Genomic DNA, 21,156 nt, shown 5'->3' on the forward strand with positions numbered 1-21,156 from the left:
TTAATTGGATTACAATTTTATTAAAAACAAAGAAATAATGTCACAGTTATTTGTACAATAAAGTTTTCATATTTATAGATTTATTATTATTTATGTTCCATTATATCACCCGCTAAATTCAAATGAGTATCCTTTACCAAAACTATGAGGACCTTTGTGCTGATCTTCTGGTCTTGGTACATATTGATTTATTTGTTTTGGCCTGTGCATCGGCGCTCTAAATGTTGGCGGTTCTGGTCGTTCATAAACAGGAATTGCAGAACGATGGTCCGAAGACGTTGGTCCACTTAGATCATTTGGTGCGTTCGGCCCATAAACAGGTACTGGTTCATATTCTTCACTGTTATAACTTGACCTTGCTTGCTGGTAGGGTTGAAACTCTTGATAAGGCTGAGAAAAGGGATAAAAACAATAAACGATACAAAAAGTTCAGTTAAATACAAAATAAAAACCTAGAAGAAAACTATAACTATTATGAAACCTCAAATATTATTCAGAATCGCAGATGGCACTTTATTTTTATAGGTTCATATTGCCATCAATAGTTTTAGGTTTTATTTATCAAGTTCTTACAGTGATATGTTGCAGATTTCTATCACACACTAGTTTAAGTGGTTGGTTCTCAATTGTCTTACGGTATGTTGTAATAAATTACACTCATCGATGTGATGAAGTCTATGAGCTCAAGGTGAATACATGTGTTTTAGTCTACTCTCCTACTTTTCTTGATTTCTGAGAGGTTTATCACTGAATTTAATTTTTTTTTTTTGCGGACGTGGTAATTAAAATGCTTACTAAACAGTGATATAATTTTTAATCAAAGCAAATTGCGTAAAAAGAAAAAGATTTATTAGTTAAAGATATTGCTTATTATATTTATTTTTTAATTTTAAAATTGCCCTGAGCTTTTTCCAGTGCAGCTGGATTTCAACCTGTGATCACCGCATTGGAATTCAGAATTACTCGTTTCCTCTAACCACCGAGCTAATACCTTCCCAATATTGCTTAGTTACTTTTTTAATGGCTGTGACTGAATAGTACTTTATTTCTTGGCAAACAACAGGGCAAGAGAGGATGGTTGAGATTATAACCAGACTGTGAGTCATTTTTAATCATATGTGCGGAAGGATAAAGCGAGACGACCTCCAAATTTAATCTAAATCATCAGCTGGAGAAAGCTAAATATGGCTATAATTAAATAAAAAAAAAAAAAATACAAATTATAATTCAAAAAAATAAATAAAATAATATTTTGACCTTATTACAATTTTATCGTATTAAAATTATTTTTTAATACAAAATTAACTGTGGTGGCCGTAAAAAACCATGCTTTGGCAAAAAATTCTTTTGTGCATATGTGCAAATCGAAGTAATAAATTAAAACAAAAATATAGTGTGACTATATACATATACGACTTACTCTTAAATTTTTCAAACTTATGATTTTTCTAAAGGTTAGTTGTGTTGATTCATTAAAATAGAACTACTCAATTGAGATTCTAAAACACATCTAAAATGATTTTGCTGGTAAAATATATACATATAGCAGTAAAAGGCATAAGCGTAAGTTTAATAGCGTATAAAGTTTAATGCAGTTAGTTGGAGCAGTTTAGAGAAAAATAGGATGAAACAAAAAGTTTCAGAAGAATCCCACTTGAATTCAATCTACTTTTTCTTTCTCAAATTAGAATTGAATTAATTTTAAAATTAACGATTTAACTTTATTCTTACTTGTTGCGATGGTTGAGCAGCAAGATGTGGTGGAGCTGTGGGTACATGATTTCCTTCAATGATTTTGAATCCATCCTTACCAGCTGTATACTTCACTGATATTGTCTGCCCGTTTGGATCAACATATGAATAAGCACCGGTTCTAGTACCATCTGGTGCTATTGTCTCACCTTGTTTCAAACCGTTCTCAGCCGCGAATACAAAATTGAACGCTCCGTCCTGTCTTAAAGCTTGTTTATGCATCAGTATTGCTGGAGGTGGCCTCTTATAATTTGATGCAAAGTCAAAATCATCATCCGCTAGACAACTAATCACTGCGCTGGCTAACACCAGTACCTGCACAGAAAAATAATTAAGTTTCACCTGTTGTTATGCATAATAACAACATACTTTAATGAGCTGAAGTGCAATTAGGTATAATTTCATTTACAATCAATTAAATGAAACTAGCTTTAGTCTATGAATCTTATTATCTGAACATCTCATATATGAGATTTTCCCCAAAAATTTAGAAAAGAAATTATTCTAAATGTAGACGCAAGAAATTGTAAATAAAATAGAAATATATATTAAGAAAAGTAGGGAAGGGACTGTTCAAAGGAGGTTATAGAAAAGTTTTACTAAACATTTGTTTTTCTCTCTGCTTTCCGCAGAACTTTAGCAACAATTACAAGTGTATCTTCCCAGTGCAAGCAATGAACATATCGTATTAAAGTTTTCTGATAATAATGGTACAAAAAAAGTAATAATAACTGAGAGAATAATTTATTTTGGAAACTCCAGCTCTAAGAAAAGATAAAATGACTTAATACCCTGATATATGAATCCACCTGTTGTGTGCATTCTAAACAATTTTTTAAACTAAAAATATGCGTAAACTTAGATTAGTTAGATTTTGTGGGATTGACCCATTTATTTGTAACCATTTACCAGATGTAGGGGATCTGTTGGATCACCTGTTCTATTTTATTAGACTTGCGAGTCTAGAAAAGACACCAGGGTAAAACGTGATCACAGGAGTTTTCATTTCCCAAGTGCGGAATTCTCAATTATATAAACTGATTGGAAACACACAAAATTTTCATGTCAAACCTACTCAGGCTATAAGTTGATATATATTTTTTATTCAGTTTACTCGTCAAGAGTTCAGTCATCCGAATGACGTCCTCTACCTTGTTACAGTAATGCCATTCACTAACATTACATGTTCGATGTATCATCTATATATGTCATTTGGTGTACTGACTGGACACTGTAGCTTAAATGGTTTTATGGTCATCCTGGGTCTGGCCGAAAGCTTTCATCGCTAGTTCTGCTTAAATGATCAAGAAACCACGATTTTAAGGGCTTGACAAGTACGAGATTGTTCCAACTAGACTTGAACTGGCTGCTTCAACGAGCTTAAGCACGCTGGACTTGCATTGATATTTTACAAAATAATCGTTTATAGCAGTTAGTCGGGCCTTATTGTTGCCTTAGTGGTAGTTATTGTTTACTCTAATCTTTTTTTTCTAATTTAGTTAATAATATTTTATCAAGGTTATCTCGTTCTGCCCAAATCAGAATATTTTATTTATGAAAAGAATTCTTCTCAAGAGATCCGTAAAAATAAACAACTGCTAACACAGGTGACAGTAATAGATGTAGTTGTGGCTGGTAACAGAGAGTTTTGCCTGTTTAAAAAAAATTATTCAATGAATGTTTGTTTACAAAATTCGTAGTATCCTTCAAATTTAAATGAGGATGAAAAGAATATTTGCGAACGCTCAGAACTATACATTTTTATAGGTATTAGTCATCATATAAATTGACGGTTTATGAATATCAAACTTCCTGGGAAATGTATATAAGAAGTTTAAAGTAAATGGTAAAAGACTTACGAGAAAATCTAAGTAAAGTTGAAAAATTCTATTCATCAAAGAGGTAGTAATTCACTTTAATAACATATGAGGAGCTTACATTATGCTGTTAATTCAGAGGACAGATAATCACCTTCCTCCCTCAGATGTTCCCTCACTCGAATTTTCCTTAGATAATATAACTAATAAAGAATAATAGATCTGCATGTTAGCAATTAGTAGATCTCGTTTAAGAGAATCTTTAAGCAATTTTGGGAGAAATATTTAAAAAATTAAAAATCCATTCCATAAAATGATTTTACTGATAGAAGAATGTTGGTACTACGTGAGTAAGTTAGTTTACAAGTTTACATGTAGTTGTTTTTTTAACTTCGGACTCGCCGTTACCTGCATATATATTGTTATTTACTAAACTTGCTGGGAAATTTAGTGTAAATGCCGTTCTTGAAGGAATTTTCACATAAAATTATTGTACTTGCATTCTAAATGAAATTCAAATAATTACGTCACAACAGTATTTTGATTCATAAAAAAATTAAAATTCAATCTATGATCACAAATCATTTCACTCGCAGTTACCTTAAATGCATCTGTAAAACTTAATACTTAATTTTCCTAAATTTATTTTGTCCTTGTAACGGTTTCTAACATCTTTTCTGCTAATCTCGGTGGGGGTGGATATGTTTTGTTAATCTCAAATTATTATTGAAATTTGGGGAACGCACACATCACTCCAAATGAAGAAGCAAAGATGAACAAAAACTGATCCGTTAGAGATGGAATTAGTTTTCACTGAACGAAGAAAAATTAAAGAAAGCACTTTAACAACTCACCCTGTAGGCCATGACTTAATATTAATAAATAGTTGAAATACAGGTAAAAATATAAAACTGTATATAGAACAGAGACCACTACGAGATAGTTAGAAATGTCCAGCGGCTTATATACCAGGACCACAGCTAACTCCTACTCCAGCGCGCCGTCTTAAGATCTCCATTATGTAAAGGTTACTAAACTCTACTGCTTTTATTATATTTCATATTCCAATATTATTATTTATAATATAAAAATATTCATTTATTTAGAACTAATACCAATATTCAATATGCACAAGTTATGCGTTGTAAAGGTACCAACATTCTTAATGCTAGATAGTGTAATATTTGAATACACTATTAATGTTGCTAATTTCATCGTTACTAATTGTAGATTACATCACTAACCGCATTATTGAGGTAAGTTATATCATTTTAACGATTGATATAGTCAAATCAAATTGTTCAAATTTTAAAAGTCATTACATACTTAACAAAGTTTTGTGAAAATGTAAACTCATAAAGAAAATGTTTAATTCTGGTTTAAGACCAGTTACGCATAATTATGATAAAGAAATCACCGCGGTTGTATTACATCTGTTGTGTTTACTCCCCATCGTTTACCCATTATGCCAAATTTGTTGAGAGTTGAGACATTTTCCTTCCAGTTGGTGAGCTTACATTTAACACGAGGTTTTTTCTTTATCCACTGCCTTGAGAAAGAAGAAATTAATCGGGCGTGCACATCGGGAATTGGACTTTTATCCGACCAATTTTCTTTTTACTTTGCATTTTTATTTACGTTCTACGGATGTAAATAAATCAGACGTAAGCTTGTAGAAGCAAAACGAAAGAAAATGGTGTCATTGGTAAGAAAGGATGTACTAGCAAAATCTTAGGTGATTAATGACTGAATTACTGACTGAACAGTGAAACTGTTGGGGCAAGAGGGCAATTTAAAAAACAATATGTTGTGCGTTTCATGCTGAAATTCATCACAAATGAATATGAAACTATGAAAAGTGATCATGATGTCTAGTTTCAGTCAATTACAAACAAAAGTTTTATTCGACAAGATAATGATCGGCCACGCTCCTCTCGTTAGACTAAAGAAAAAATCGTAAGAAGTTTTGGCAATGAACTTGTTTCTTAGATTATAATCTAATAATTATAATAATGCCTTTAGAAAACTGAAATATAATAGATATTTGAATAGAATTACCATCGATCCAAATGTGTCTTTAAGAAAGAGTAAATTTAAATTAAAAAAATCTAGTAAATTTACGTGACGATTCAAAAAAATAGTGGTATGAAACAAAGTCATGGTTGAAATATTGTAAGAAAAGCAGACTTTATTATTTACATTATCTCTTATTTTCAAGAAATGAAACCGATTAGTGTGAAGTAGGAATTGAGACGAAAGTTGAAAAGGAATTATTTATGAATTTAGAATTTTAGGATTATAATAATTTTTCAATAACGCCGTTTTGATATTAAAGAGACAAGATTTTCTGTATGTTTCCGTAATTGAGAAGTTTAAAGTTCCTAATGTTAAAATAATAATATTTTCTTGTAATCGTATTTTTTTGGTTTTTTGTTTGCAACATCTGCTATTTTATGTTCTTTTAAATATTTTATAAGTAATATTAAGATAATTTTTAATCATTGGGTTGCCTTAAGGATTTTGAATATATCCTCACTTCAGTGGCTCCTTAAGAAGAAATTTTACTGATATCATTTGCTGAGGAGTCGTTTTCAGACTAGCCAGGGGTGGAACTAAACGGTGCGCCACTCTATGTATGCATAAAAAACAGTTATTCATTGCATCCCATTAATGTAGCTTTGTTATATTTTTATGAAAATACAAGTCATTTAATAGCATGGAGAATCAATTCTCTTAAACTCCCAGAAAATGATTTTTTGGTTATTGCCGTAATGCATCCAATGAATATAAAACATACGGAGGAGGGAAATTAAGTAATTGTGAAGTTTGGAAATAAACAAAAAAGACTAACCGATTGAAGTATTCAACCGTTACAAATACTTAAGAATAACTCCATCTCATTCCTTTACTTCAAATAAAATAATATAAAAAATAACGTGCAAAATGAATAAGAAATATATCTGTTGTAATTTGGTTATGAAGAGTGAACTGGTCGGTGCGCCAATATTCATTGCTTACACCTTATCTGTATATATTTACTACTTACCTGAGAGGGTTACTGGATATTGAATACAAAATAAATATCTTCTAACCTCTTTGGGTACACGAAATTTCATTTTTGACCACTAATTTTGCGACTAACATTAGTTTGATGTAGAGCTGTTGTTATTGTGTTCATTAATTAACTATGAAGGTATCGAACTAAATTTGAATTTTCTGTAATCATTAAAAGTCCATAAATATTATTCAATTATTGAAACTGCACTTCGGAGGAATGTTTACATTCACCCCCTTTCCTAGAAACCAGCCTAAATGAAGTGCAGTCTCAACTTATAGAAAAATAATTTAATTGTAGACCTGCCCTAGCTCCTTCTCCCAACAGTGCTTGCTGTCTTACACAAATTCTCAATTTACGTTTCTCGATAAGTGCATCAATTTGTCTTGATAAAAATATGATTATATTTTCAACTAACCTATATGTGATTCTGAAACTCAATGACCGCTATGTAACAACTACCTTTCTTAAGGTACCGTGGAAGTAGGTTGTATCCAATTCAATACTCTTTTGTTATAGTTCAAAGACAGTTTTGCCTCCGGCTTTTTTGCAAGAATTATAAACTGGTTAACTGATATTCTGCTGTATGATGGACAGCAAACAAGTTTATCTAATTTTCATGAAAATGTTTATGTTTGTACCGTAGATTGAAACAAATAAGTTTCTTATTTATTAAAGATTACATTCAAATTCGATGTATTTTAATTTTATTTCTTCTTTTCAGAGAAAGGGTCGAATCGACACTCAGAAGACAATCCTTGTTATTAATACCAAAACTCTTCAAGTAGGAAATTGGAAATTCAACAGATTCCATGGAGTTATGTAATCAAGTGATTCAACTCTAGCGCGATAGGTAATTCAGATTGACTTAACATACCGAAAGACCGTTCAGGCCAGATGTTTAGAGTGCTTTAAAATCTTGTTTTGTTCAATAATATCTACGTTTACGTCTACGTTTTGTTTAAAAAGGTATAAGTCTCGAAATGTCTCTTTTGAATGGTTTCCAACGTTTCAATACTAGTGTAGGCTCTTCTTCAGCAGCTCTATGTATGAAGTCTACTTTAAAAATCATTTTTGAGGTCTATGTCAATAATTTTAAGACTGCTTACGTGCAAATTATGCTTGAGTGTTATTTCATGCAGAAATAAACGATTAGAATTGATTACTATTAATTTATTGATACAAATACAAATTGTTCCGATATGCCTAATAATATGGATTAGCTATCAGCGAAATCAAGTTCACAAGTTAACGAAAGAAATATATTGGAAATGATATCCGAAGTCAAGGATCCTTACTAGGTTCAGTTAAGGTAAATACCAGTTAAGGTAAATAACCAGACAATCAAGATAATTGCTAACTCTACCACCTTTGTAGACGGTTTACTGTGACTTCAGCATTGTTTTTTTTAAGCACTATACAATGTAATAGACTACAAAAACATAGAAAAAATTATATAGCAAAGGGCCACAAATAACCGAGATACGTATTAAACAATTACAAAGTATATAATGGTATTAATACAAGGTAAACCCTAGAATTTCTCTCTCTCAAATAAAAAGATAGAAAATAGGAAAAAATGGTTAAATTTTAATTAATTTAAGATGCGTTAACATCTGAGCTTTTTAGAAGACTAACAGCATCCGAACATTAAAACCCAATGATCCTGTAATTTTGTTCTTATTTTTTAAAAAACTCTTGGTCTTTTCTAGACGCTAAATACTTGAAATATTTTATTGTTTTCATTATTCGCTACTTACGATGAAGTCCTTTTGATTGTATCTTGACATATAACGTTTACCTTTAATTCATCTCAAAGTCCCCGTCTGTACTTTCGATACGCATCTTTAAAGTTTCAGTTTCTATCATATCTTAATTTCACTGATCCAATTACTATCGATATCTTTCTGTAATGTGCGATTATTTTATGAATATTTCTTTCATAGCTACATCGATAATTCATCTACTAATAGGATGTTCAATCTAGCTTAAGTTAAGCATTGACCAAATTAATTAAGTCAAATCCAAACTAAAAAACTAATAGTAATAGTATTAAGCTTCAAAAGTATTATCATTATTCCTACCTGATTTATTCTAAGATAATATTCAATTGTTGATACATATGTACATACAAAAAAATAATAATAAAGGGCTTGCTGTTATTTCATTACATTTCAACTGATATAAATTTCATGCTTGAATTCAAAAATTGAACTATGGACAACAATTTTTACTCAAAGCAGTTTATAAAAACAAAAGAAATATGCCCTGCAGGGCGTTTGGTCCGTTACAGGTGAATGAACGTTGCTATTGTTTTTTGGATACAATGCAGTTTTTTTTTTTTTTATGCAATAAACAAAATAATAGAAATATTGTTTGAATGGAAACTAATCAATGTAAACAAGCAATACAAAAAATATAAGTACTGGTATTTCTAGTCTTTACAATTATAGCACCATAAAGTAGCGAGATTAAAAAATATTTTATAAAATAAATTTCTTTTTCTAATAATAAATTGGTGGATAAAAATTGGTGAAGAATACTATCATATTGTTTTTTTATTTTTACAAAATTGAACGTTTCGACTTCCTCATTTATTTCTTGTTCCTAGCTATTATAAATGGAAGTTTTTTTGGTCGAAAATCAGTCGGAAGTGCGATTTCGCTGAATGTAGTATTATATTCAATGTCATGCCATTGGCGGGAAGTCCAATGTATAGTCGAAATATAATTAAAAGAAGTTGTTTGTCGTGTGAGCAGTCGTCTAATATCTTAAAAGCCTGTCCTTCATTTAATTTCTAGAAGCATCTCTCCTTACAGACAGGAGTTGGGACTATCAACCTCCCCAAACTGACCCAACTAGAACCAACGATTGAATGCTTTCGGGACATATTAAAGGGAATGCAACCATTAAGCTCTCCAAACAAATTATGCAATACCTGCTGTCAGGGAATCTTGTTCTAAGAATCCTCCAGATTGTTACGTGCTGCACTGGAGTTGGTACATCATTTTTTCCCTAAGCTTCCTTAGCCTTCCCATCGGCGTACTCCAGCTCTTTGGACACCAAAATGAATGGAAACCCATTTGAAGCAGATATCCCAACCCGCCGAGGTCAGTGTATCGATGATTGGCTGATTAACTTAAAACTATAGTTGAATTATCGAAGATAGAAGTGAATGTCTGTAAGGAATGTGACGCGACATCCAAATATATTGTGTGCCACATTTATATCTGTGTCGTCAGCATAACTTTGAAAACAGATAATCGTAGAAATTTTGAAGTTGATATTTCGAATTGGAACCACCAGGAGAACCAATAATAAACTTTTGGAAAAAATTAATCATAATGAATATATTTTGTTTTGTTTTTCAGGTTTTTGAAATTTACTCGAAATCGACTCCAAAAATGCCCTATAAACTTTGTATTCTGGATACAAACATGGAAATTATCTATATCTATCATAAACCTTTTCACTGGAATGTACTTTTGAGGTTTTGAGTTTTGGAGGTAAGGTGAGTTAAAATGTCATTTAGGCTGGAAACATAGTGGAGCGGCGAGCAAAGCGGCGATGATAGCGAAGAGCAAAGCGGCGAAATCAAACACAAGTAAACATATGGGACCGCGCATAGTGGCGAGCAAAGCGAAGATAGAGCAACGCTATCTCTAGAGAGTAGAGCGAAGCGTTATGACATGTTTGATTTCTTCGCTCTCATCGCGCTCAATTTGTAAAGGTTATTTTTCAAAGGTTATGGATATTGATACATTTATTGGTTTAGTTTGTTTAAAGAAACCTCTGTGGGGCCATAGTATTTGTGAAGCTACAATAGTTTTTAATAATTAATAGTTTAAATTAATTAACAATTAGTAGTTAATGGAGAATTTGCTACATTTAATTTGGTTCTCAATCCCTTAATGCTAACTTTCATCTAAATACTAGGCAAAATTAAATTACATTTTCACGTCCTACTACTTCTGATCAGGACGAATTCTCCAATCCTTCTTCTGTAGCGTCGTACTACTCCAGTTTTTCAGATGAACAACATTAATTTACGACAAATCATGGTGTAGTGATTTAATAAAATTATTGTGTTTTTTTAATTGACTAATTTCTTTTTATCTGCATATATTTCTATTTTATTTTTATTTATTTTGATTTTCTTATCTTAAAGTAACTGCTAGGATTAATGGGGTTACACAGATTTGTATTTAGTAAATAACCTACATAGTTAATTTTTCTATATTGTGCCTAACTCATGTTATGAGCTGTATTACTCAAAAACAATAAAATTTGATTTTGATTAATGGGGTTACACTGGGCTAGTATGTAATCAAATGTTGATATAGACATTCGAAAATACGCATGAAACTTGCCAGGATGCTGCCGAAGTTGTTGGTACAAGTGATGAAATTCACCAAGTTCATTTCTAGACTTATTTATGTCATGTACACTGCAGCTCCTACTACTAAGCTGCTGCAAATACCAAAGTTTCAACGAAGAATTTTCATATAAAAATAGTTCCTCCATCTTGTTTTGTCGAAAGGAGAACGCGACTAAACTCGTCACTATGTGCATGCGAATCTTTGCTCGCTGCTCGTCGCTCTCTTTGATTTGAAGCAGCTATCATCGCTTTGCTCGCCGCTCCACTATGTTTCCAGCCTTAGTGTTATAATAGCCACATTTTCTGTTTTATGTTAGCAGGAATTAAAATACATATGTATAAGCAAAATCCCACTATTGAAACAAAAAATTTTCGCGTGTAAATGATTCTTTACTAAATAAATTTTGTTCATAAATTCAGTTCAATAAAATTGTTTCAAAATTTTTTTTTGGGACCTAAATTATTTTAAGAGGAGTCATTTGAATGTTTCACCTCACATCAGATACATAATCTTAATTTTTATTAACTTTTAATTTTAGCAAATTAATAATCTTACTAACTGTGAATTATTAATCATGTGGATAATTTTTTTATCACATGTAAAGCAATGACTACTTGAATGCCTAGCAACGTTTCATTTAATAGCTGAAAATGCAACATTAATCTTTTCTTTGTTTTCCGTCTAAAAATACCAAAATTATACAAAAATTTCAGAGTAAAAAAAAAAAAATGATGTAAACAATATCGCGACAATGTCCATAATTGATCGATAGTTGTGGCATTGGTTGCTATAGAAACAAAGGTGTACACATGGTTGAATGGTGGCTTAAGAGGGGGGTGCTTCAGTGGTTATCCACGTAGAAGAGCTAGAAGATGAGCGTGAGCGATGATAGCTGGGATAGCGCTGTGTATCATTCGGGAACTCTACGTGCCGTCAGATCTTCTTCGGCCATTAATAACCACAGGTTTGGATTTTCTTTCTAGATTCAGCTAATATCTTATTTCAATAGATGAAAGTAAGTTTTTATATTTTCGAAAATTTGGCAACTCATTCACTGTACTACAATTAAATTTGAATAATATAACATTAAACTTCTTAAATTTTTAAATTTTGTTCACTGCACTTTTGCTATTCGCTAAAGAAGAGTTCCTTCTATCTGTGTACCACGTCGTATCCTGGCATATCACTTCTTCATGCGATTGTTTAAAATAATTTCTTAAACAGGAAAAAATAAAACAGCTGAAATAGGTAGACTTTTATTGGTTGTTTCTTTTCTGGGTGAAGAGTTTGTTGACATCAGAAAGTGGATGTCACAACTTCCACTGTTCTTGGTGTTTCCTTGGAAGACCCAAGCAGTAACAGAGGGTAATAACGTTCAGTTTTTTTCTGAATATTCCGAAGATCATTATTAGGGAAGTGTAAGTTTGTACAGAGATTGGTGATTCTTTATTGCTGGCTCTCTTCTTCCAAATTCTTCTCTGGCGAGATTAATTCCCTTCATCTGGTGAAGTCATCTTCAAAAAAAAATACAATCTGGAGGCGTAATGTCAAGGAGGTTGTTGACTTTAGAAGGTGGTCCTTGTTAGTTTTCTTTGAACATCTAGGTAGTTGACAAGTGTCGCTGGAGTCTATTCTTTCACTAGCATCTTTCCAGTTTCATTTAATTTAGGAGGATCTTCTTCAGAATATCTTGAAAGACAATGATGGGAAAGTATGTTGGCCCAGCTTGTGGTGATCCTGACTCCTGGCTTCCATCTCTCATCCAAAAAAACTTCCCCAGATAACCTGAGTAAATGGTTTTATTACCTGGGATGTTATAAGATGAGATTGAGACAATTCCGCACTTTATTAAACAGAATAGAATTCCTCGACTTCGAATAATAAACAGTGTAAGGTGTAAAAAAATATATCACTATACATTTTTAATAATGTATTTTCTTTAGTGAACTAAAAAGTTTGTGGTGTACCACACAGAATAAAATATAAAATTTGGTGTGCTGTAGGTTGCATAACACTGTTCTAAAAGGTGAAGAACCAGTACAAATAAAAACATTTTACTAAAAGTGCCAGATTAACAGTGATTACAACTTTTTTAATTTAGTTTTTGAACGGAATGTAGCGATGAACAGATTTTGTTGATAATCCGCTCCAATGTATTATGTATGAGATTCTCCACTTGCTATGAGTGATAAAGCTCCCCTAGTGCTAATAATTGATCAAGGGAAGTTATTAAACAATGTACCGTGAACATTTAGGTTCCAGTCGCATGCAGAATATGACACCTAATTTGGTAGTTGGTTGTAAAAACCCGCCTGTAAATAGAATGTCTAAAAATAGGTATTAATTTATTTTTTTTTTAAGTTTACGAAATTAAAAAAATATGGTTGTAGCCATTTTAGAGAACGACGAGGAAAACTGATAAATCATTCTATCTGGTTGATGGATTTCTGGCGTAATCCAAATATTTTCTAGTATAGAAAGTATAACATTTAGACAAATTGTGTTTGAAATTTTTAGATTTAATCTAAGATAATAATCAGAGGTGCTGTTGCAGCCCACATCTACGAATAGCCATATTCTAGGTGATTCAATGTCCATTACTAACTGGTATAACATAAGCATGTCCACTCGTACTCGTATTCATGTTAGGACTCTGTATTGTTAGAAGTAATATAGCTGTAATGTGTAAGAAATTGCTTATTTGTTCATTGGTTTCCTTTAAACACATCACCAATTTTTAACTGTTTCAAAATAATTAAAAAAATGTTAGTTTAAAATTGAAAAGAAAATGTTAAACATACTCCAGTAATCCACTATTGTATATCAAAAGATCGCGTGCAGAATATGGGATAGGTGCATTAGCGTCTCAGGTCAATATGGCTGCCAAGGGTCAGCAGAGGGCTACTTTATTTATGCTCTACTTTAGTACTACTCTAGAAGTTCATTTACTTTCCACAATAAGATTTTACTTTCCCTCATAAAGACTCGTAAGATCTATGCAGTGCTTTTTAAGTATTCATTTTGACTAAATTCTTATCTATGATCAGTTCTTGTTGATAATGGGGAATGAAAGGTAAGTGGTGTACAAAATAATTGGTTCAATTTTTCAAATCACCGTTATGGGATATTCCTTCTAATTGCTGTTATTTTCCTTAATTATTATTAATAGAGATACAAATCAGTCAAAATTTCAAATTGTAAAATAACTGTTATTCTCTAACATTACTTTAACATCTAACTGACCCTTCTCCCATTCTCAAAGTTCTGACTGGAATTTTAGTTGAATGTTAGATTCACATCAATAAAACGATAATTATGGTTATACCTAGAACTAGTAGCGCAGCGTGGTTGTTTTATCGTAGTCGTGGTAAATCTTCACAATTAATAAATAGTAAAACTTCTAGCTACAGCTATTGAAGCAAATCTTTGCGTAGAACTAAAAAGCTTTCAGATGATTTAGGCAAGTTCCACTTTCGAACAGAGAGGAAGGTTCTCAGAAGGCTACAAATTGAAAACGAATTTTCAACGTCAGTGATTTTGTTTCATTAAATAAGTTATTTAATCAGAAAGGTGAGTTTATTTTGGTTTTACCCCTCAATGAAAAAGGAATAAAATGCTGTGCGTGAGATGGAATTACTGGCTGTAGGTCGAGCGATTACATCAAAATTTATGACTATATAGTCATCTAGAAGGATTTTTGGCTGAAAAATATTCGCCTTTTCATTAAATAAGAAAATCATTGTCAGGTGAAGATTTTTTAAAACCATCTTTTTATGAGTTGTACTCAAATACTTTATATTGTTCATATGATGGTTTTATAGTTGATTACCAGAAATGGACAGTATTCTCTTTGGTTGATCGAAAAAGAAGTACTCTTTCGACAATATTAAGCACGTTCGGACACCCTGTAATTGAAGATTTTATTTTTGAGTTCTTCCTCACCCAGCTTAAAGACCCCGCCCCACAGTACAGGCCAACACCCTATACCCTAAACCCTTTGATTAACGGCAGTTTCTATCCATGGTTGACTTTTTATCTTTAAAAAAATTTACTATGTCACTCATTTTACTTGATCCTATAACATAGTAATATTTTTGAAAAGCTAGAAATTAATGAAAGGTAAGTGGTGTACAAAATAATTGGTTCAATTTTTCAAATCACCGTTATGGGATATTCCTTCTAATTGCTGTTATTTTCCTTAATTATTATTAATAGAGATACAAATCAGTCAAAATTTCAAATTGTAAAATAACTGTTATTCTCTAACATTACTTTAACATCTAACTGACCCTTCTCCCATTCTCAAAGTTCTGACTGGAATTTTAGTTGAATGTTAGATTCACATCAATAAAACGATAATTATGGTTATACCTAGAACTAGTAGCGCAGCGTGGTTGTTTTATCGTAGTCGTGGTAAATCTAGAAATTAAACCTCTTGTTTTTCTACATGCAAAATTGTTGGCATTCAAAAATTATCAGTTTAACTTAAGTGTGATTGATGATTTAGAATACAAAATTGGTGTAATGTCAAGAGGTAGACTGCTTGAATTAGGAGATAATAATCCTCGTAGGTCAGTTATTAAACTTGCTTGAGCAGAAGCAAAATCAAAAATACAATCATATTTGATTAAAAAGTAGAAAGATAGCGATTTGAAAATAGAATTCTAAAGGTGTAAGCAAATCAGGTCACGGCAGTTAATTTAAAAAGAAGGGCAAAAGTCAAACAACTACTTGAACAAACACGTATAGAAGGATCATTTCATGTTTACAAAATGATGCCGAAAGATTGAAACAAATAAATTATTCATTAAGTAAACGGTGTGATTTACCATATGAAGGCTAACACTGTCTGCCTATATTACAATAAAAAAATGTCTATTTGAATGGTGTGTGTGATTACTCAGAATAAAGAGCTTAACAAAGATAAATCAGAACATTAATTTGGATTTGAGTTAAAAAAAAATGTGTCAACTTATTTCAATTAATGAAGATGTAATGTACATTTTATCAATATTAAATTTAATTTATGGCCAGCATTATTTAATAATATTCATTATTTTAATCCATTGGCACAAATTTAACATTTGGTTTCTCTTTCCGAAACCTGTAGGAAAATACAATAATTTTAAAGTGGGCATCTATTACTTAAACTTGCACTCATAAAGTATTAAACATTATTGTATTTGATGGCATTATCTATTGTATGTTCCTGTAATTTATGTCCAACTTTTTCTTGTTATTCTTTAAAAAATTGTATTACATTTTTTACTATTAAAACTTTTATTACTTTCTCGTAAATTGGTTTTAGAGTGAAATTGATATTGTCTGTTATCATTTCTTGGAAGCGAACATTATCGCTTCATAAAGATAAGCCGAACAAACTAAGCAAACTTATGATTTACTAAATGTTTATTTACAATTTTAATAGAACAAAATTTACATAGAAGTGTCTTGAGACTTCAACCTCCTAAAATATTCATTATTTACAGGTCCGAAAGCTTATTGGGCGTATCATTTTTTTTTTTTTTTTTTTAGAAATCGGATTGAAAACCACATTACTTGAATTCGCTTTCCAGTCCAACATTAGCATACAAAAGCGGATTCTTTTTATCATTGTTATCAATTTTTTTTTTGGAAATTTAGACTAATGTGATCTTACTATTCATTTTGAAACTGCAATCTTTATAGAGTGTTCCCTTAAGGGTTTATTTCTGTAGGCTGATATATCAAATTTACAGTTGGATTTGAATGGATTATGGAACTCTGTTGTTGAATATACATTGAAAGTAATTTTTAAAATAGGCACGACTAATGCTAAAAATAGTTTACTGAATATTATCTAACATTTTTCGAGCATCAGTTTCAGTTTAGTTACGCTACATTCTGCTTGAATGAGTCGAACTTCCTTTTCATTCAATCGTAGCATATTAAGAATGAGTAATAACTGCTGGAACACCCTCTATTGTTGGTATATAAAACTTTACAGAGCAAGTTATTGACATGACTACAATCGTCATGATCAAAAAACACTTTATATGAGGTGTAATTTACTATCTGGCGTCGATATTATAATAGTAACTTCTTTAAATAGATTTGTTTAATATACCATGCGCCATAAAGTTCCAGTTGATTTCATTTTTTTCAGAAATATAGTTTGTATTAAATATTTTGGGAAATGTAAAAAATAATGTTATGTTAAATACCTGAATAGTAATTTATTTGTCCTTAAATAAATAGATTTTTTACTCTCTGAAGACCAAACGAGCTTCAAGCGGTAATGAAATTAGTACAACTAACTGTTGTTTCTTTCATTTGCAATGCCTCAATCGCCTAATGTCGTTTGTTTCAAGAACCAATATCAGTGTATTTTCCTAGAATCTGCTGTAATCAATTTGCCTTGAAATAAACTATTAAATTATTGGCCCTAATCTGTTATTTTTATAGAAGCGAGTTTAAAAATACTGTGACAAAATTACGCAAAATGGAAAATGTTATTCATTATAAGTGGTTTAATGATTTTTTTTTTTCAAATGGGGAATGAATAGGTTTCATAATTGAGAAGTTCTTTTTATATTACAAACCATTCGAAAATATTAACCTACCACTTCAAAGAAACCTCTTGGTGTTTAACTTCTGATTCATTTTTCTAAAGCCCAATCATGTTTCAGTTATTCAGTTTAATCTTGAATGGATTTTAAATTATGAAAAAAGAAAATTTTGGGTTCTAGTGCCTTCAAATGAAAATGCGCTTAATTTTTATAAATAACCAATTACTAAATGTAATTTATGTTTATTAATTTTAATTACTATGCATTGATTATTTTTTAAAATATTTATTTTTTGCATGTTCCAGGCATGTTGAACGACCAACTAGTAAATTATCCGATTCTGTAGCTGTATGTAGAAAAGGTTTGGATAGATACAGAAGAAGTTTACGATTATTGGGCCTGTCTATTGAAAATGAAGATCAAGCAACAATCAACCGTCGGCCTCAGACTAGGTGCATTTACCATTTACTCTCTCTTACACTGTACGGTTCGTTTGTCTTTAAAAGGACAAAGGTTCACACTGTTACCCTAAACCATTCCTTTCTAACGTAGGCCTCCCTCATCTCACAAACATCGCTCTTTAGTTCCTCCACTCCTGGTAAATCCATCTCATAATTGGTTAAAATTTTGAGTTTAATAATTATTATTTGGGATCAAGTTAGAATTAGGAATCCCAGAGATGCCCGTAAATGTCTCAGCAACTTCTTGACTGTCAAATCATAGCATTTTGATTAGCATTGACACAACCCAAATGAGTGGTACGAGTGTACTTACTATATCTGCTGAAATCTTTATTTCGAAAATTAGAATCGTAGAAATGAACGAATACCACTTGATAGAAATCTTGATTTACTATTATCTTTTAACAATATCGATCTTAGGAAATGTAGTGATGGGCCGTAAGTTATGCCCAGCTGGTCTAAAATTGACACAACTATTCTTAGATTAGGAATGGTCACGAGACAGAAAATGTGCTTCTTTGCGTGATTCTGCCAGGTGTCTGCTTTATAGAAGTTGCATAACATGTAGAATTTACTTCACTATATAGAATTCAGTAGTAAAACTAGTTTTTCCTCTTAATTTTATGTTGTCATTGTGAAAATGTTTTTAAAAAATAATAAATACTTTTATAATTGTATAGTATTTATTATAACAATCGAATGACTAAAATTTTGTTTATTTCAAGTTATTTAGTAATTTTGCAATGGCTTCTTAAATTATCTAGTTTAGACAGCAATGAGATTATTAATTTTTTTTTTAATCTTAAAAAAAGTTGTAAACAAGAGCAAAAATAAATTATTTTTCAATTTAAGGTGCGTCAATCTCACTGCTCTTATAAAACCTTTTGATGTTCCTATATTAAAAAAGAATCTCTTGAAATTCATTTAACCGTAATTTTGTTAAAGCATTTAAAAATTACTTTTGCTCTATGACATTTGAAGCTTAAAAGAAAAATCCAATAAATTAATAATATGTCTGCTTCAAGTTAATTCAGGTTAATATTACTACCAATACTAATTTATATTTAATGTACAATTGATTGTACTCATTTTTGAAAACGATTTTTCTTCTAGGTAAGGTCATTTTACACGTTATAATGTATTGTAGATCTATAAATATTACTCTTTTTTAAGAGTAAGGTTGTGTTAAGTTATTGTTATTGTTCTAGTTTAATTTCTATTTTTGGGTGCTAAATGGTCTTGTTACTTAAATAATATTAAGGGGAATGAAATGGATTACTAAATTTCTGAATTTGGAAAACAAATTACTCAATGCCAAAAAAAAAAAAAAAATAATCAGATGACTGAATCGATTTTTTGTTTTTGGCAATTTCCTCGAATGATTTTATTTAAACTTAATTTTTAATGCATACTCTTATACCTCTGTCTTTCCGGACAGATTTAATCTATATATATATATTTTTTAAGTAGTATTACATTCATACTTTACGATAAATGTATTTGTTTTAGAAGTGCTAAATCAAAAATTCAAACTAGATTGGAACGAAGAACTGTTTCATCTGAGGATATTAAGACAGCTTTAGTTGATGAGAGAAAAAAGGAAGAAGGTTAGTGGTTGGGAAATAATGGTATAATTATTTTTTTCACAATCTTTAGATTTGTAACAAACGCCTAAAAAAATTACAGACATTCCTAGTCGAGGATTGGTTTGTCGCGCTGTTTATGAGGAATGGTACTTTAGGAAAGTTGAACAAGCCAGATCTTTAATAGAGGCCAAATTACAGCAAGAGAAAATTAAAAGATGGCAAGAAGACAATGTAAGTGATTTGTAAAAGTAAATCCGGTAGCAGATTATTTTTTTTTGGTAGCTACTAAATTCGGAATTTGAATTTGGTTTATTCTCAAGAACTACATTAATAAATCTACTGTGAGATCGTGTTCAGGATAATTGTATTACAATTACAATATAATAATTGTAGATATAAACGATCTAGTTTTCAGAATAAGAAAACTGAGCATATATTCTAAACTTTCATCTTCAGAAAACGTTCTTTACGTTGATAAATCCTAAACAGCGATATTGTAGACTTGCAGGAGGTTATGGGTAACCTATTGTTTTTTTAGTTTTATTTACCTAATAATTATTAATATTTTTTTCAGGAACGCAAAGAAAAAGAAAAGAAAGGGCAATTAAGTTATGAAGAATGGCTAAAAAAGAAGGATGATGAAAAAAAACAACTAAAACCAGAACCAAAAAACACTCGTGGGTAAGAATGTCCATGTTCTAATTACTTTTATTTATTTATTTATTTTTTTGCATTGGTGTTTAATGTTTTCATTCCTTTAAACGTAGTAATTTATTATTTGTCGAAATTTTTGCTATCAAAATCTTCGTAGCCTCTGTAAATGTTCTTATAAGTTTCTCCAAAAGGCAAAGGCTCGTCCTGGCTGTGAAATTCTATATTAAATTAAAGTAGGCAAATGTAATTTATATGTACTTATTAAAATAGGCATTTATATTTTTCTATGTAAGTCCTCTTTTAGCTAAGTGCCCTCGGACTTACTTTTTCCCAATGAATAGATCTAGATGAAGTACAGTTTTACAAATACTCAGTTACGGCTTCTATCTTTCATTACATTTATAATGTAAGTGAAGTTTTTGTTAACTTTTTAACTAATCGTTAACTTTTTTAATAATCGTAAATGTACCATTAGGTACGGCTAACGTTTGATTTATTAATGTTCAATTTAACTGCGTGGAATTTAAAGCAGAAGGATTTACGTTGGAACGCTTCACCTACCTGGGGTCTGAACTAAACGCGGAAAATAGAATGATAAGCGAAATGAATGGAAGAATAATGTCTGCAGATCGAGCATACTTTGCTAACATGAGATTGTTTAAGACCTATCTGTCCAGAACCTCGAAGACAAGGCTTTATAGAACCTTAATCAGGCCGGTGCAGAAACATGTACGTTCACATCTGCCATTATAAATAGTCTCAATGTTTTTGATCTTAAGAAGGGTTTGTGGTCCAGTTTTCGACACTACTTCTCACACATGGAGACTCAGAAAGAATCGTGAGCTTTATACTCTATATGGGGCTGAGAATGTGGTCCATTTCATCAAGGCAAAGACGATTGGAA

At 31.1% G+C, this 21,156-nt stretch overlaps 2 protein-coding genes and 1 long non-coding RNA gene across 12 annotated transcripts in view; 2 read left to right on the forward strand and 1 right to left on the reverse strand.

Moving 5' to 3' along the window:
* LOC141460822 (uncharacterized) lies at window positions 1–17,328 on the reverse strand. 8 transcript variants are annotated; one of them, XM_074141191.1, is made up of 4 exons: window positions 8,709–8,733; window positions 8,385–8,531; window positions 1,732–2,067; window positions 1–390 (listed from the first exon to the last, which is right to left on the reverse strand). In XM_074141191.1, the coding sequence occupies exons 2-4, from the start codon at window positions 8,412–8,414 to the stop codon at window positions 106–108; spliced, it is 651 nt and encodes a 216-aa protein (XP_073997292.1). In that variant the 5' UTR covers window positions 8,415–8,531; window positions 8,709–8,733; the 3' UTR covers window positions 1–105. The 8 variants fall into 8 exon arrangements, with proteins under 8 accessions (XP_073997292.1, XP_073997295.1, XP_073997293.1 ...); XM_074141194.1 differs by lacking the exons at window positions 8,385–8,531; window positions 8,709–8,733 and adding an exon at window positions 17,207–17,328; XM_074141192.1 differs by lacking the exons at window positions 8,385–8,531; window positions 8,709–8,733 and adding an exon at window positions 6,662–6,845.
* LOC141460827 (uncharacterized) lies at window positions 4,459–10,996 on the forward strand. Of its 2 annotated transcripts, XR_012462384.1 has the most exons (4): window positions 4,459–4,596; window positions 4,676–4,825; window positions 7,349–7,477; window positions 9,996–10,996. It is a non-coding gene; the product is annotated as an uncharacterized lncRNA (long non-coding RNA). The 2 variants fall into 2 exon arrangements; XR_012462383.1 differs by lacking the exon at window positions 9,996–10,996 and having other exon boundaries at window positions 7,349–8,931.
* LOC141460820 (uncharacterized) overlaps window positions 11,637–21,156 on the forward strand; it is a 17,423-nt gene continuing 7,903 nt past the window's right edge. The window contains exons 1-5 of one of the 2 annotated variants that reach the window (XM_074141185.1): window positions 11,637–11,967; window positions 17,857–18,003; window positions 19,522–19,619; window positions 19,699–19,829; window positions 20,173–20,279. In XM_074141185.1, the coding sequence (XP_073997286.1) occupies window positions 11,876–11,967; window positions 17,857–18,003; window positions 19,522–19,619; window positions 19,699–19,829; window positions 20,173–20,279 (575 nt within the window). In that variant the 5' untranslated portion in view covers window positions 11,637–11,875. The remainder of the gene's footprint in view (window positions 11,968–17,856; window positions 18,004–19,521; window positions 19,620–19,698; window positions 19,830–20,172; window positions 20,280–21,156) is intronic. The other variant, XM_074141186.1, reaches the window with a different exon arrangement.

This window comes from Rhodnius prolixus, unplaced genomic scaffold, assembly GCF_049639745.1.
Source record: "Rhodnius prolixus isolate KJV_2025 unplaced genomic scaffold, Rpr scaffold_6, whole genome shotgun sequence".
NCBI lineage: Eukaryota > Metazoa > Arthropoda > Insecta > Hemiptera > Reduviidae > Rhodnius > Rhodnius prolixus.